This window comes from Ostrea edulis, chromosome 4 (assembly GCF_947568905.1).
Source record: "Ostrea edulis chromosome 4, xbOstEdul1.1, whole genome shotgun sequence".
NCBI classification, from domain to species: domain Eukaryota; kingdom Metazoa; phylum Mollusca; class Bivalvia; order Ostreida; family Ostreidae; genus Ostrea; species Ostrea edulis.
Genome location: NC_079167.1, coordinates 91977771 through 91994397, shown reverse-complemented (window position 1 = coordinate 91994397; position 16627 = coordinate 91977771). Strand labels below are relative to the sequence as shown.

General features: G+C 35.0%; 1 protein-coding gene across 4 annotated transcripts; it reads right to left on the bottom strand.

Moving 5' to 3' along the window:
* Window positions 1-993: 993 nt before the first annotated feature.
* Window positions 994-16351, bottom strand: LOC125669240 (E3 ubiquitin-protein ligase TRIM56-like). Of its 4 annotated transcripts, none has more exons than XM_056164314.1 (3): window positions 15691-16351; window positions 5630-5721; window positions 994-4561 (listed from the first exon to the last, which is right to left on the bottom strand). In XM_056164314.1, the coding sequence occupies exon 3, from the start codon at window positions 4548-4550 to the stop codon at window positions 2613-2615; it is 1938 nt and encodes a 645-aa protein (XP_056020289.1). In that variant the 5' UTR covers window positions 4551-4561; window positions 5630-5721; window positions 15691-16351; the 3' UTR covers window positions 994-2612. The 4 variants fall into 4 exon arrangements, with proteins under 4 accessions (XP_056020289.1, XP_056020288.1, XP_056020290.1 ...); XM_056164313.1 differs by having other exon boundaries at window positions 15778-16351; XM_056164315.1 differs by lacking the exon at window positions 5630-5721.
* Window positions 16352-16627: the final 276 nt, after the last annotated feature.

Below are 16627 nucleotides of genomic sequence, written 5' to 3'. Positions count from 1 at the left end.
CCGCATGGACAAGATGGAGTGGTCCGGTGCATTATAATGCTTGTAAAGAAGTTGGTTACCACCATTATTAATTTGAAATCTGTACCCCGATATTCTTTTATTAAGTGAACCCTTAGTTTCTCCCACATAAATTAAGCCACACAGGTTACACTCAATGGCGTAGACAACGTTAGAAGATTTACAAGTCAGATTATCAAAAGTTTTGGTACAGAAACTACGTCCAGTTAGATTACTACTAAATGAATTTTTAGTGATCAGTATATCACAAGTTTTGCAATTTTTTGCAGAACATTTTGAGGTTGAACACATGGGGTCTGAAAAGGAATTATCAAAAATATCTCTTAAAGGAACATAACAGTGTTTAATTTGGGTATAACAATTTTGGTTTCTGTACCAAAGCTGACAATCTGACGATTGTACATAAGACATATCTTTGATATCTCGAAGGATAATCCGAGGGACACCAACCGATCTGTAGGAGCCTGTGTCCCTTATAGACTCCACAGAGTGACACCTTTTTATACTGGGCGACGTGTCAGCCAGTATTGTATCGTTATTGTGTATATTCATGAAGGAACATATATCGAGCGACAAGTATCCTCGGTGACAGACTGTCCACCAGCAGAGATACAAACTCGATGGTTAAATGCAAGGTGAAGATAACGAACAGTGATCAATCTCATAACTCCTATAAAATAGATAGATGGACAAACACGGACCCCTGGACACACCAGAGGTGGGATCAGGTGCCTAGGAGGAGTAAGCATCCCCATATCCCTCACCATTCAAACGTTATGAGCAGGGTTAAAGTTTTGAACAAAATGATAGTTATGAAATGACAGACAATACCAAAATCTATACCCCCAATCGGGATCTCAGTGGCATAGATATAGTTTGGAAACGTTTCCAATGTATAACAATCTCCATTCAAGCTATGATTACTCTTTTTCCTGTACTTCGCCACATTCAAACTAAAATACTCTAAACAATACATTCAATTTAACATTTATTATGAGGTTTTCTGTGTACATGTATGAATAAATGAAGACAACAGTGATCAATCGCATACGTCTTGTAAAGAATATTCAGTTAAGCATATATGAAAGGTGAAAATGACCAACAGTAATCAATCTCCTATTTCCTATAAGCAATAAAAAATAGAGAATTAGGCAAACACGGACGCCATGACACACCATAGGTGGGATCAGGTGCCTAGGAGGAGTAAACATCCCCTGTCGACCGGTCACACCATCCGTCTGTCCTATATCTTAATCAGATAAACGGAGTTATCCGTAGTCAAAACCAGTGTGCTAAGAACGGACTAACAAGTATGAAACATGTCAGACAGCATTTGACCCAAGGATAGTTTGTATTGACGATTTAGATCGTTATAAAGACCATAGTATTTGCAAAATGCTGACTTTAAACGAGACTGTTGAAACCCCTCCACCATCAACTTGTTTCTCAGTATCTTGCCTCGATTTAAAAACTGACCATACGCAAAATAAGCTCTTACGTATCGAATCACTTGAAAGATATAAACATCTTTAATATTTGAAAGTATGTTTGGACACAAGCATAGTAGGAAAATATGTTAGGAATTTTTGGTATTAAATTTACGAGACGGCAATACAAGAATATAGCGTGCGCATGTTTTTGTGCGCCGCAAATCGAAGGTTTTTACAAGGGATGGATCTGTAGCTCTCTGATCCGTCCTAATATTTTTCTACAGTTCTGCAGCTACAGCATTTGCATAAAACATGAATTAAGTTTCTCGTCCTTAAATTCAATATACACTCAACAGCATCTGCAGGTCAGGTCGAAGTAATCCATGCAATCTTTTGAATGAATTATTGATTACTAATACCTTCTCAAAAACATCTTAAAATTCCTTTAGAATGAATTTCAGTGTGCCAACTCCGGCTGTAATAAATGCCCTAGGATTTCATGCAGACTTTCATGATAATACCAAACCAAATGTAAATACTGACTTTATATGAATTCATATTCCCTCACACATGGTCGTATCTGGAGTCCCTGCAAGTCACCACAATGATGACGCCAGAATTGTTAAGACTGATGATTCATTGATACATCTCCACGAATAAAAGTTTTATCATGGACCCAATGTATTTCTGTATTACGTCTATAAGTCACTACATAATAAATTATTGTGTTGACTATGTACCTTCGCTGTATTAAATTCTAATTCTGTAAACATTTTCATTATTCTATAACAACTATCACTATGGTCTTGTCATAGAATCATTCTCTCGATTATTCTTGGTTAGTAATTTTCTTCGATTCACAAATTCCACACATTGAGATTATGCGATTCACAAATTCATCTTGCTGCTACTCTCAGTCGAAATATTATTCAATTCATTTCGAAATCTTCAAATCAAATCATCTTCTAATGAAACTTTATATGACAACCAAAACAGGCACACATGTCCATAAAGGCACTTCCCAAATTATGATAGGTCGTGTTAACAAAAAATTGCAGAATTTATTTACAGATTCTAGATGAAATACATACGTTTAGAAAGTACTTCTTTGAACACTGGCATATTTTTTGTTCGAAATGTTAATTGGAGCAAGCTATTCAATTATTATTTCAGTGTTACCAAAACGACAGATGTTTTATTTGTGATCAAAATTCGACCGTCCTGGTTTATGGCAATACTTTTGGGATTATAGACACAGGATCCAACATCAAACGTGTGCATTGTCTCTCCAGACAATTTAAAGACCAAAATGAGACTCTCTTTGTGATCACACACGTAAATATTATTATTTGAATCTGAAGAAATAGAACCCGGACTGCAATATTTTCTTCTCTCTACATATCCAGATCTTCTGATTAGAAACACACAATCTAAATCCCAGTCCGAAACAGCAAACATTCCATTCCTTAGAACGTGTCCGAACTTGGGATTTCTTAAAAGGCCTGCTTTGTTTGGATCGGTGATGACGATTTGTTTGACTTCGGCTTTTTCGAATACACAAATTTTATCTAATGCAGATATCCAGCTTATTTGAGGTGATTTTGGATGACAGGTCATCAGAGTTAACACTCCTGAGAAAGTTGTCTGTTCGTCCATTGAATTGTTGTAAACAAACAATTTGCCCTCAGATGTTCTACATGCCATTCCACTCTTAAAAGAATTCGCCACAACACAATTTGCGATGACTTTTGATATAATTTTATCATTTTGCGTGGAGAGAAATTTAAGTTTTTGGTTTCTTTGGTCGATAACTGCTATTTTGTTTTCATCCACCCATGTCACACTTGTGTAACTTGGTTTGTGAATATCTTTAGTGTCTTTTCCCTGAAACGTGTGTAATAATTTGGGGTTGACATGATCAGGATTTCTCTTTTTTCCATCAGTGGTCGCGGTACACTTGTCAGCATTTTCATTTCTTGTGTTCTTTTTACTCGAATCATCTTCACTCATCTTCATCTTCACACTTTGAAACACCAAGCTAAAAACATTTCCGTCAATGCTAGATTCAATGGTTGGCAGTTCAATCTCTTCAATGGTGCATCTTTTTTCATTTTTGGAATAATGCAACTTTGATAGGCATTCATTCATATCCGTTTTCATGGTGAGAATCTCAATATCGTTTCCACAATCTAGAATGTTTCTGCAAAACGTGTACGTTTCCTCAAGCGATTTCCTTTCTTTCTCAAGACATTCCTTTTTTTCGTGTAAAATATTTTCCTTTGATTTCACAATCCGATCAAAATCAGTTTTTACCGATTTTTGAGACTCCATGACTGTGTTTATTATGTCGTTTACTTGCTTTTCCAAATTTTCTTTTATCTGCCGCTTTCCTGTCTCTAGTTTATCTAAAGCACTTGTTACATTTTCTTTGGCAGCTTGAAATTTATCTAACCTCTCCTTTAAAGAACTCATAAAAGTGCCAAGATTTTCATCCATTCTTTTTCTCGCTTCTGATGGGGCCATGCATTTATGATTTTGGTGGCTAAGGACGATGCAATCACGACAAATGGGAATGTCACATGTTTCGCAAAAATATCTTAAGTCCTCTCCGCTATGTTCCAAACAAGGAATGCGCTGTTGTGAGCGAATTTCATCATCATATTTTCCAGATGCCACGTCGGCAAGTGAAACAATTCTGTGATTTAATGTTAGTGTAGTAGATCGATGTCGATGTTCCGAACATTCATAGCAAAGCAAATCTTTGCAAGTGAGACATTGTGAAGATGCTTCAATGTGATTGCCATTTAAACTGCAAAATGAGCACAATTTCTTCACTCCTTTGCTAGAAGTCACCAGTTCGATAAGATTCTTCAGACAAAAATTTGTCTTTAAATTGCCTGCAAAATCATCAGAGAGTTGAAATGACTCTCGACATACTGGACAGGTGTGTTCATTTGTATTCTCTCTTTTCTTTGTGAAGTCATCGATGCAACCTTTACAGAATGAATGCAAGCATGGAAGTGTTTTTGGATCCTTGAAAATTTCAAAACAGATAGAGCACGTCAAAAACTCATCAGTAATTGTAGACGATATCGAAGCCATTGGTTTTCAATCTGAAAACAAAAAAATGCCTTGATTTGTTATATTCTTTAACATTTTCACTGGTAATCTAAATTGTATCATGCACATACGAGAATTTAACCCGAGTTGAATTTGAATACACCCTTAAGCCTTTGGCTTCATAATATATTGTAATAGGACTAAATGTCAGTGCACATTTTATTAATGATTATTAAGAATTGATTTTCTGAGTAACCTAAAATCTTACAATAATTTATCAGATTGTCACTTTAACAAGGCAAACACGGACCCCTGTACACACCATAGCCCAGAGGTGGAATAAGAAGCCTAGGAGAAGTAAGTATCCCCTGTTGACCTGTCACCCGCCGTGATCAGGTAAAGAGAGTGACCCGTAGTCAAAATCAGCGTGAAATACTTCAGACACCATTCGACTTCATGACAGCGTGTATTTGCAAAACAAAGATCAACGTCCATAGACTTCGCAAAAATGCTGACTTTAAACGAGATTGTGAAAACCTCTGTAACATCACCTTATTTTCAGTAGCCTGTCTCTATTTAAAGATTGATCATACACAGAACATGCTTTCGCATATCGAATCAGTTGAGAGACTCAAGTACAATATATAGGTGATAATGGACTGTTTCTAAATAGATATGGGAAGTTGAGATGGAGAAACTGCAATCATTCCGTTTGTCTTATATAAAGTTGAGTCGTTAGTTTATCGTTAACATTTACGTTCAACAAAATATCCAAATATAAAGCAGATGAGGAAGACTCTGTAGTGTGTTCACTGGGATATGTCATGTCAACATATACATGACAATGAGTATTGTTTTAATAGACAAAACGTCAATATATCTAAATGTCAAGTGGAGAACACAGCAAAAAAATATTTCTTATCATGTAGAAGCTTTTGAATAAATTCTGCTTCATAAAAATTATTGATTGATTGATTGATTGTATCTTGCTTAACGTTTCTCTCGAAAAAAATTTACTCATATGGAGACGTCACCAAGACCGGTGAAGGGCTTCAAATTTAGGCCTTTGCTTGGCGCTTAGGCCATTGAGCAGTGAGGGTTCTTTAGCGTGCCACACTTACTGCGACACGGGACATCCGGTTTTAAGGTCATCTCCGAGGACCCGTGACATTCACACCTGATGACGAGTGTTTGGTGATGGAACTGCCACTACCTGTTTTAACAAAATTCAAAAACTGGTCAGTTAATAAAGGAGCACAATTCATGCTCGTGGAAATTCCGACAGATTGTTGGAAGACCTGATCATCAAGGATACATATCGTATGTAAGAAAACATTTCTTTAATTTTGACATCAAAACGGGTTAGAATTTGTCCTCAATATCCCTTGCTTGTCGTACGAGGCGACTAAATGGGACGGTCCTTCGTATGAGACCACAAAATTCGAGGTCCCATGTCACAGCATGTATGCCACGATAAAGACCCCCTCCCCCTGCTCAGAGACCATAAACGCAGAGCATAGGCTTAACTTTTGCAGTCCTTCAACGGCAATGGTGACGTCCCCACATGAGTGAAAGATTATTGAGAGGGACGTTAAACAATATACAATCCATCAATCCCAGGTAGTTAAATCATCGTAATGAACACAAATATATTAATAACTGTATGATTTTGTTTTCTGAAGCACAATCGTAAATAATAAGGTTATTCATCATAGTTTAAATGAATAAATCTATGGATTTTAAAGTTACAGAAGAAAGGTGAAGCTAACGAACAGTGATCAATCCAATAAGGAATACAAAACAAAGAGTTGGGCAAACACGGACCCCTGGACACACCAAATTGATAGAAATTGCTAAAATGATCATATTGTTGCTAATTGTATGCACTGTTCATAAAGAAATTTGTTTCCCTTATAAATTCGTTTATTTGTGAACCATTTATGTCAGGGGAATATAGTTTTCTGATTACAATGTTCTCTATGACTACTTTTTAGCTCACCTGAGCTGAAAGCTCAAGTGAGCTTTTCTGATCGCTTTTTGTCCGTCGTCTGTCTGTCTGTCTGTCTGTCCGTCTGTCTGTCTGTCCACTGTCTGTTAAACTTTTCACATTTTCGACTTCTTCTCCAGAACCACTGGGCCAATTTCAACCAAACATAGCCAAAAGCATTCTTGGGTGAAAGGCTTTCAAGTTTGTTCAAATGAAGGGCCATGTCCCTTTCAAAGGGGAGATAATCACAAAAATGCAAAAATAGGGTGGGGTCATTTAAAAATCTTCTTCTCAAGAACCACTGGGCCAGAAGAGCTGAAATTTACCTGAAAGCTTTCTGACATATTGTAGATTCAAGTTTGTTCAAATCATGGCCCCCGGTGATAGGATGGGGCCACAAGGAGGGATCAAAGTTTTACATACAAATATATAGGGAAAAACTTTAAAAATCTTCTTCTCAAGAACCACTACTCCAGAAAAGCTGAGATTTACATGAAAGCTTCCTGACATAATGCAGATTCATGTTTGTTCAAATCATGGGTCCCGGGGGTTGGATGGGGCCACAATAGGGGATCAAAGTTTTACATACAAATATATAGGAAAAATCTTTAAAAATCTTCTCAAGAACCACTGAGCCAGAAAAGCTGATTTTTACATGAAAACTTTCTGACATAGTGCAGATTCAAGTTTGTTCAAATCATGGCCCCCGGGGATAAGATGGGGCGCCAAGGGGGGATCAAAGTTTTACACACAAATATATAGGAAAAAACTTTAAAAATCTTCTTCTCAAGAACCACTAAGCCAGAAAAGCTGAGATTTACATGAAAGCTTCCTGACATAATGCAGATTCAAGTTTGTTCAAATCATGGGCCCCTGGGGTTGGATGGGGCCACAATAGGGGATCAAAGTTTTACATACAAATATATAGGAAAAATCTTTTAAAATCTTCTTCTCAAGAACCACTGAGCCAGAAAAGCTGATTTTTACATGAAAACTTTCTGACATAGTGCAGATTCAAGTTTGTTCAAATCATGGTCCCCGGGGATAAGATGGGGCCCCAAGGGGGATCAAAGTTTTACACACAAATATATAGGAAAAAACTTTTAAAATCTTCTTCTCAAGAACCACTAGGCCAGAAAAGCTGATTTTTACATGAAAACTTTCTGACATAGTGCAGATTCAAGTTTGTTCAAATCATGGCCCCCGGGGGTAGGGTGGGGCCATAAAGGGGATCAAAGTTTTACATACAAATATATAGTTAAAATCTTTTTCTCAATAACTGCTGAGTCAGAAAAGCTGATATTTACAAGAAAACTTTCTGACATAGTGCAGATTCAAGTTTGTTCAGATCATGGCCCCCGGGGGGTAGGATGGGGCCACAAGTGGGGGGGGGGGTCAAAGTTTTACATACAAATATAGGAAAAAGCTTTAAAAATCTTCTTCTCAAGAACCATTGGGCCAAAGACGTTGACATTTACATGAAAGCTTTCTGACATAGTGTAGATTCAAGTTTGCAAAGGGTAGTTTGGGCCATAATAGGGACTAAGGTTTTACATGCAAATATATATGGAAAGTTTTCAGATATGGGCCAAGGTGACTCGGGTGAGCGATGTGGCCCATGGGCCTCTTGTTTATGATTCCGATCGGCCTTAGTTCAAATTTGAAAATTCGTAATATTTCTGAATTTTGACTATTTCAATTCAATTTCTTTTTTAAACATATTTTTCTGATTTATCTTTTTTTCTTAATGACATGTTTTTTGAAGATTTTATCCATAGATTTAAAAAATATTTGCAAATAGCGTTTTTAATTTTCAAAAATATATTTTCATTTAAAGCTGTATGATCTGATGTTTATTTATTATATTTGTACTTAATTCTTTCAAGCAGATTAATTAGTTTTAAAGGTATTAACTTTCCCTTGAATACATTTGCATGTAAAAACAACAACAACAAAACCCAAACACCCCCCCCCCCCCAAACCCAAGCATTCTGAGAGTATTGCATGGCAATACATAGTCCCCTACCGGTTGCAAAAATCACTGTACCACAACAATATTCAAAGTTCATTATGTAGGTTATGGTAAAAGGGAAAATTGGGGAACCAGGATAGGAATGGTTGGAAATCAACTACTATTCGAGTAGAGACTAGACCAAGAAAAAAGACAAATTTATAATTAGGTTTAGGTCTTTAACCAAGTCAATAAACTGTGACATGTAGATGATCATGAATAATTTAGCTATATTGTAGTATTACTATGCTAGAAGTTTTAATGAGTGTAGTATTCTTAATTCTTATCTACAGAGATAAGAAACTTGGATGTAAAGTAATAATTCATGCTATTTTTCCACGTCCAAGGGCCATAACTTAATGGAAAATCAACGGACCGAGATAAAATTCAAACTTGATCTGTAACTTGTTATGGCAAAGCAATGTACCTAATATCAAATGAATATTTGCAAGCACAACCAAAAAAGTCTGGAAAACTGATAATCCATGCTAGTTTTCTAAGTCCAAGGGCCATAACTTAATGAAAAATCAATGGACCGAGACGAAATTCAAACTTGATCTGTAACTTGTTATGGCAAAGCAATGTACCTAATATCAAATGAATATCTGCAAGCACAACCAAAAAAAGTCCGGAAAACTGATAATTCATGCTATTTTTCTAAGTCCAACCAAAAAAGTGCGGAAAATGGACTGACGGACAGACGGACGGAGCGCAAACCTAAAGTCCCCTCGACTTCGTCGGTAGGGGACTAAAAAAAAAAAAAACAGTGAGAAAATTATTTTAAAAGTAAATATAATGTGGTACGCATAAATTATACATTGTCTTTTAAGCGTCTATAAATAGCCCCACACGCGTCAGGGGAATCCCAACATGATGTTTTAAGGCTGAAAGAGTGTAAAACAAAGAATTACTATGAGGAATTTGATAGTTTTATTTCTCTTAAACTTATGGCACGGTACTGTTGTAACAAAATACACAGTTTTACACAGATAAGACCACCGATGATCTAAAAGTTTGAACTGTATACGTGACTGTTACTTGAAATGGCCGAGTGACGGATGTTAGTAAACACCGATTTGAAATCAAGTAATTCTGGTTAAGGTAGCTCCATCCTCATGTGACTTATCAATATTAATGGTTAAAATTGGAATTTTTTTTATCAACAATATAGCTTAATTTAATTAATAACTAAAGAAAATATATATGTTGCCACCTTTTTAAAGATGTCAGACATACAAAAAATAGAAGCATACATCAACATCAGAAAATCACTCATTTTCGTTAAACAGAATAATAAATATAGATAAAAACTTGTTGAAATTACAAAATTTAAATATCAACAGTTTTTAAAAAGTGTTAATTCATAAATATGTATAGATTAATTGTGGATATTAGGGAAACCAATGTATAATAGACATCCAGTAGAGGAAATTCCAGCATAGGAGTTATTGCCCTTGACAACATTTTTAAAATCACAAATAATTGATTATCTATGGAAAATATAAACTTTTTCAGTAATAATAGTTTACCAGATTTTTTATTATATCCAGTGAATAAAATTCCTCAGAAAGATATATTCCTATCATGCGCAAAGTTTAATTCATTAAGATTTTTGCAAACTCCTATGACATCACATGACGATCGATCCACCTTAAAACAGGTGAAATAATATATGACATGTCATACAGCCTCATAAATACGTACATGCGATGATTTAATAGCGGTTTAACAAGGTGGAAAATAAATTATCGAAATTCGGACCATACAACTTTTTAGAAATTAGAACCCGTTTATCCGAGTCGTTTAGGCATGTTTTCTTAGATATTCATATAATGCATCAAATCACAGCAAACTTTGGATTCTAGAGTATCTTATTTACAAACAAAGAACCTGTTATATCATTCCAGGATAAATAACAAAAAATTCATATAAAATACGTGAGAGCTTGTATCACTCTTTCGATGGTGAAATCATACTTCAGAAGAGGTGTTTTAACGAGCCATTGAATAAAAAATTAGTGTAATGAGCTACCTTAATTGTATGATATGAAATAGAACCGATATACAGTGTAAGCATCAGTGCTTGTAAACACAATCTAAACCCCAAGTCAAAATGCTTTAAAATATATACATTATGTTGGGATTATTTGACGCGCATTTTAGTATTTTAATATGAACGTAGAGGTATCGACTAAAACCCGGTCTCGGTCCCGGTCTTCGGTCTCGGTCCCGTGACTAAAACCCGGTCTTCGGTCCCGGTCCCAGATTTTTTTATTAGATAAAAACAGAATACATCAGAATATTTTAGCCCCAATTTCTCATTAATTTAGATATGACATATCATGCCTGCATTCTGATAGTTGATTGATAATATTATTGTCGTCTTTCGTAAAATAATGTGAAAACTCCGGGACCGGTGCGACCGAGAAGTAAAAACAGTGCTAAAAGCCGGTCCCGGTCTCGATATTTTTTATTTTTCTAAATAGCCGCTTTAATCTACCTTTTTATTAAAAAATATATAAGAGTGTTATATTCAATGACATTCCTTTGTATGCACATGTATGTTTCTGATTTATTGTATGTTTGTGTTTATTCCAGTTTTCCTTTTTATGTCAAAATCGAATTCAACTACGTGATTTTTTTCCTCCCAAATGAACGCGTTATATTACACTTTCATAAAAAGATAAGGATGTAGAAGAGAAATAATATATATGTAACACCTGACCACACGATTGATAAAATTTTCAAATTTAATGTTGGTGTATTCCGAACCGGGTCTCTGTATATGTACATGTATACGCGGGTTATTGCGCTCTCTCTTCTCTCTCTCTCTTCATCTCTCTTCTCTCTCTCTCTCTCTCTCTCTCTCTCTCTCTCTCTCTCTCTCTCTCATTTACGAGTGTATCGTGAGAATCACATTAATTTGTTAAATAAAGCCTCTATGTAAATATTAGAGTAATACAAAGTAGAGTGCACGTGCAAAATATGAGTCCAGAATGTATGATGTATGAAGTACTTTAAAAATTATGTTCATTAGTGAAATGGAAAAAAACCCAACCAAATATTGTCCTTAAATTTTATTATAATTATTGAAACATGATGAATAATTGTTGTTGATAGCGAAACAAAATTAATGTGCACTCTTGTCAACAACCCCCTCCCCCGCCCCTTTCCAGAAAGATTCTGAATATAAGAATAATGCTTTTGAAAAGCAAATGTTATACCCCCGTAATCGGATATTTGGGGCGCATTTATATAGTTTTTGATCCATCCGTCTGTTTGTCAGTAAAAACTTGCACCTTCGGCATAACTTTTGAATGCATGTTGATATTTTCATATTTCACATGTGTACTCCTTGTGACAAGACCTTTCTTTACATGCAATTCTTCACCTTTCAGATTTGACCTACTTTTGAAAATCTTTAACCTTAGTCATAACTTTTGAATCTGAAATTTATTTCTTAAATGAATTTACATGTATGTCTTGCATATTTATAAATGTAGATTTCATTGTTTGTAAAGTGAGTTTATGTCAAATTTATGCACTTTGAAATATAAGATATTTGGAAAATAGGAAACAAACAGTTTTGTGCAGCATAATTAATGCATATATGTTTGTACATATACCTATATTGCTATTTACAATAAATATAGTTACCACATAATATTACAGTAAAACATACCATAGGTTATTTGAAGATCATCTAAACTCAGAGGGTATTTTCTGTATAAGTATACAGAATCTGACATTTTTGGTGAGCATGTGCTCTATGTATGACACACTTTTATAGATACTATAAATATATTAGGTGGATTTTTTTAAAGCATTGTATCTAAAAGAACCACAAATGAAAAAAAAATAAAATAAAATAAAACTAAGTATCAAATAAGAAAGGAAGAAATATTTTATACTTATTATTTATTGGTTATATACAAATATATGTAAAATATATACCCATATAAAGAGATCGGGTTCGGAATACAAAACAGGAATCTTTGAAAACTGATTTTGACAGGAATAGAAGAAATAAAATAAATGAACAAATAAACTAACTGTAAATTACAAACAAATACACCAGGATAAGTACATATATATTATTTCCCTTCTACATCCTTATCTTCTTATGAAAAGGTAGTGTAACGCGATCATTTGGGACAAAATGTCACGTACATGTATAGTTGAGTTCGGTTCGGACATAAATATAAAGAATATTGGAATAAAAAACCTACACACACAATAAATCAGAAATATATGTATACAAAGGGATGCCATTTAGTATCACGTCCTTATCTTTTTTATGAAAAGGTAGATTAAAGCAGCTACTGAGGGAAAATGTCGAGACCGGGACCGGTTTTTAGCATTGTTTTTATTTCTCGGTCCCACCGGTCCCGGAGTTTTCACATATTCTTTTACGAAACAAGAAAATAATATGATCAATTTACTATCAGAATGCAGGCATGAGATATCATACGTAAGTTATTGAGAAATGGGGCTCAAATATCCTGATATATTCTGTTTTTATCGAATAAAAGTATCTGGGACCGGGACCGAAGACAGGGTTTTAGTCACGGGACCGAGACCGAAGACCGGGACCGAGACCGGGTTTTAGTCAGTACCGAACGTAGATCACGGTTTGTTTTGGATTTGCGATATCATACAAGCAATACAGCAGATAACATACCGATAAATTATGGCACGCGAAATGTACAGTATTTTCGCACATCGATTGTCGGTTAATTTTTCACCAGCACCTTTATGGTAAACACTATATTCACAATTACAGTCTGTGGAGATAAGTTATTCCATGCAATGTGTTTTCAAACACTTTCTATTTCAAAAACTGTAAATAAACATATGTCATTACTGTTACTAACATTTGCTTTCTGGTAATTGGTCACTTAAGCCCTACCTGATACTGAAATCGCCAATAAATAATCTACAGAAAGTTCATTTGAAAATAGAAGAGAATTCAAGACATACAAGAGACCCATGAGTCACATCGCTCACATGAGTTACCAACATATTTAAAGAGTTTCCTTTTATATTCTCATGTAAAACTTTGATCCCTATTGTGGCCCCAACTTACCACCCAGGGCATTACTTTTACAAACTTGATTTTGCACTATGTCAGGAAGGTTACATGTAAATGTAAACTTTTCTCGCCCAGTGGTTCTTGAGGGGAAGATTTTTGAAGATTTTCTCTATATATTTGTATGTAAAACTTTGATTCCCTATTGTGGCCTCATTCTACCCCAAAGAGTCATGGTTTCAACAAATTTGAATCTGCACTACACTTTGTCAGGAAACTTTCATGTAAACTTCAGCTCTTCTGGTCCAGTGGTTCTTGAGAAGATTTTTAAATGACCCCACCCTATTTTTGCAATTTTGTTATCATCTCCCCTTTGAAGGAGGCATGGCACCTCTTTTAAAAAATAATTTAAATCCCCTTAACCCAAGGATGCTTTGTGAAAAGTTTGTGAAAAGTTTGCATGAAATTGGTCCAGTGGTTCTATAGAAGAGTTTTAAAATTCGTCAATGTATTTTCACTATTTCGCTATTATCTCCCCTTGGAAATGGACGTGGCCCTTCATTTGAACAAACTTGAATCCCCGTCACCCAAGAAAGTTTTGTGCCAAGTTTGGTTTGAATTGATCCAATGGTTCTGGAGAAGATTTTTTTTTTAAATGTCAGTTTATTTTTGCTATTTTATTATTATCTCTCCTGGGAAATAGGCGTTGTCCTTCAATTGAATAAACTTGAATCCCCTTGCCCCAAGGATGCTTTGTGCCAAGTTTGGTTGCAATTGGCCAAGTGGTTCTGGAGAAGAAGTCGAAAATGTGAAAGTTCACAGACAGATGGACGACGGACAACGGGTGATCAGAAAAGTTCACTTGAGCCTTCGGGTCAGGTGAGCTAAAAATGTTAAACCTATCCTTCGAGTGACGCTGCTGTTGCGGTCAGGTAAGATTGTATATTGTGTTATTTGATTTTATTAGAATGTTCCTATTCAAATGTTATAAATATTAGATATTAAATAAACATATAAATATGTGTGTCAGTCTTCGTTTGAACAAAGGAAAAGATTTTAAAATTAAAATACAATGCATAGCCAATGTACTTGAACATTATGATACATTTGTTATGTTTTCAAACATACGGGGATTGTTCGACACGTGCGCTTGTATTCTATGTCAAAACATGCCTTTATTCAAGCTGAGGGAAATTCACCTGACATCATTCACACCAGTACACTTGCATCCAAGAATATGGATATGAGATATTCTTGTTAGTTTTCTTTCCCCAACAAATCATATAAGTGTTAGTGGTTCTTTACGACAAATCTGAAACAAATTGTACAGAAACTCCACCTTGTTATCTTAATCAAAATACTTAACACTGCGTCATCAATACCTTAACCTGTGTGAGTACTGTAGGGATGTATTCTGGGTAGAGTACCTTGATATTTTCTGAAAGAAGAAAGCAGCCGTTTCTATTTACCTGTAAACTCTTCCAGGACTCTTATGTAATTCTCATTTTATCAAAATGGCATTTTCATTTGAATCAATCGTCATGATATGGTACATTGTAGTATATTGGTATTCAGGGATCACCGGAGACGTTTGGATACGGTTGATAGGTTACAGTGACACAGTTGTAAGATTTATCAAAACTTTCCAGATGGAATAGTTTAAGTTAAGGGTAATACGGATACTAAATTTATAGGGATCTTGAAAGAAAAAATCATATCGGGCGAGGCGAAAGCAGAGCCCTTTTTTCCAATACCCCATATTATTACCCTCTAGGTGTCTACCTAACGAATTTATCTGTAGATGATTTTTAAAAGTATACATTGATTATTAATAACATTATTCATTCTTGATGCTATCTTAATGTACAATAATAATGAATTACTGCAACGTATGCATTCATGAGATACTTTATCGAGCGTACAACAAAGAAAAAATGGCCGCGACATTTAAAACCAATAACACACCGCGTCGAAGGGGCATGTTGACAAAATTAGGTTAGTAAGAGACATGATATAGTTACATAAAATAGTGGTTTCAGCCAATGACATGTTAAGATTTTTAATATCAGAGGCATAATAATACATAGTTTCTATCATTCTACTTTGTTTTAAACTCGAGTCAAAGTTTTATAGTGTAACTCGAGTCAAATTCTTACCTTTAAACATAGCTGTACTGTTAATAACATTATAAAGAAAAGTAAGCATCAACGTGAATATTAAGCAGCGTCCTAACTTTTACTTACAGTTGTCGAAAATACTGAATAACAATATCAGCAGATAACGATGGTCGGTTGATCATAGTTCAATTGCTTGATGCAGATTGTGAACTTCCGTATTCCCTAAATGCACTGATCTGCATATAATATAATACCTTATGGCACGCCAAGTGTGTCAAAAGTAATTTTTCTGCACATTTTAATCCTTTTAACAGCTGTCTCAGGTAAAAACTACACCTGCATTATTGATGAATGTCAGTGGAGGTAGAATATTCCACAGTTTTTAAACACAGGCTTCATTGAGAAGGAATGACATTTTTTTTTTTAAAATGTTTACCTATATTTTGTCCATTTTATATCGAAGCACAATCACTATGTGACAGCATGTAATTTCAATTCAACACCATAAATATAGCATTATGTTGTGTGTTTTTTTAAATGATCATTATGAAAACTGAATTAAAGAAAGAAGCAGTCCAATTCCTGTTCACATCACTTGTTTTATAGTAAATATGGCAACTTGATTCAGGTAGGATTTATGCAAAGAATTTTAAGAACATAGTTGTCCTGGATATTCACTTTGGACCTTGGACAATGTACATCCTTGTTTTAGTATATATCCCTTGTTGGAGATTTTAATCAGTTAATCGGTTTTATCTGAAAAGTTTATCAAGTTTGTGTACTAGATATAAACAAACACACCACATGACAATCGAAAAGAATTGTTTGAATGTATTTATACATCTATCATCGTCTCTGTCTGCTGGTATCCCTGGGTGATTTCGGTTCCACTGAATATACTGGCTTGTGAGCAGGATATCGCTATTCTGCCTAAGCACCATACGACAACAATCTACATCGGAAATGACCTCAAAAA

Coding starts and splice junctions, on each gene's coding strand:
- LOC125669240 (XM_056164314.1), bottom strand. CDS start 4,550: ATGGCTTCGATATCGTCTACAATTACTGATGAGTTTTTGACGTGCTCT.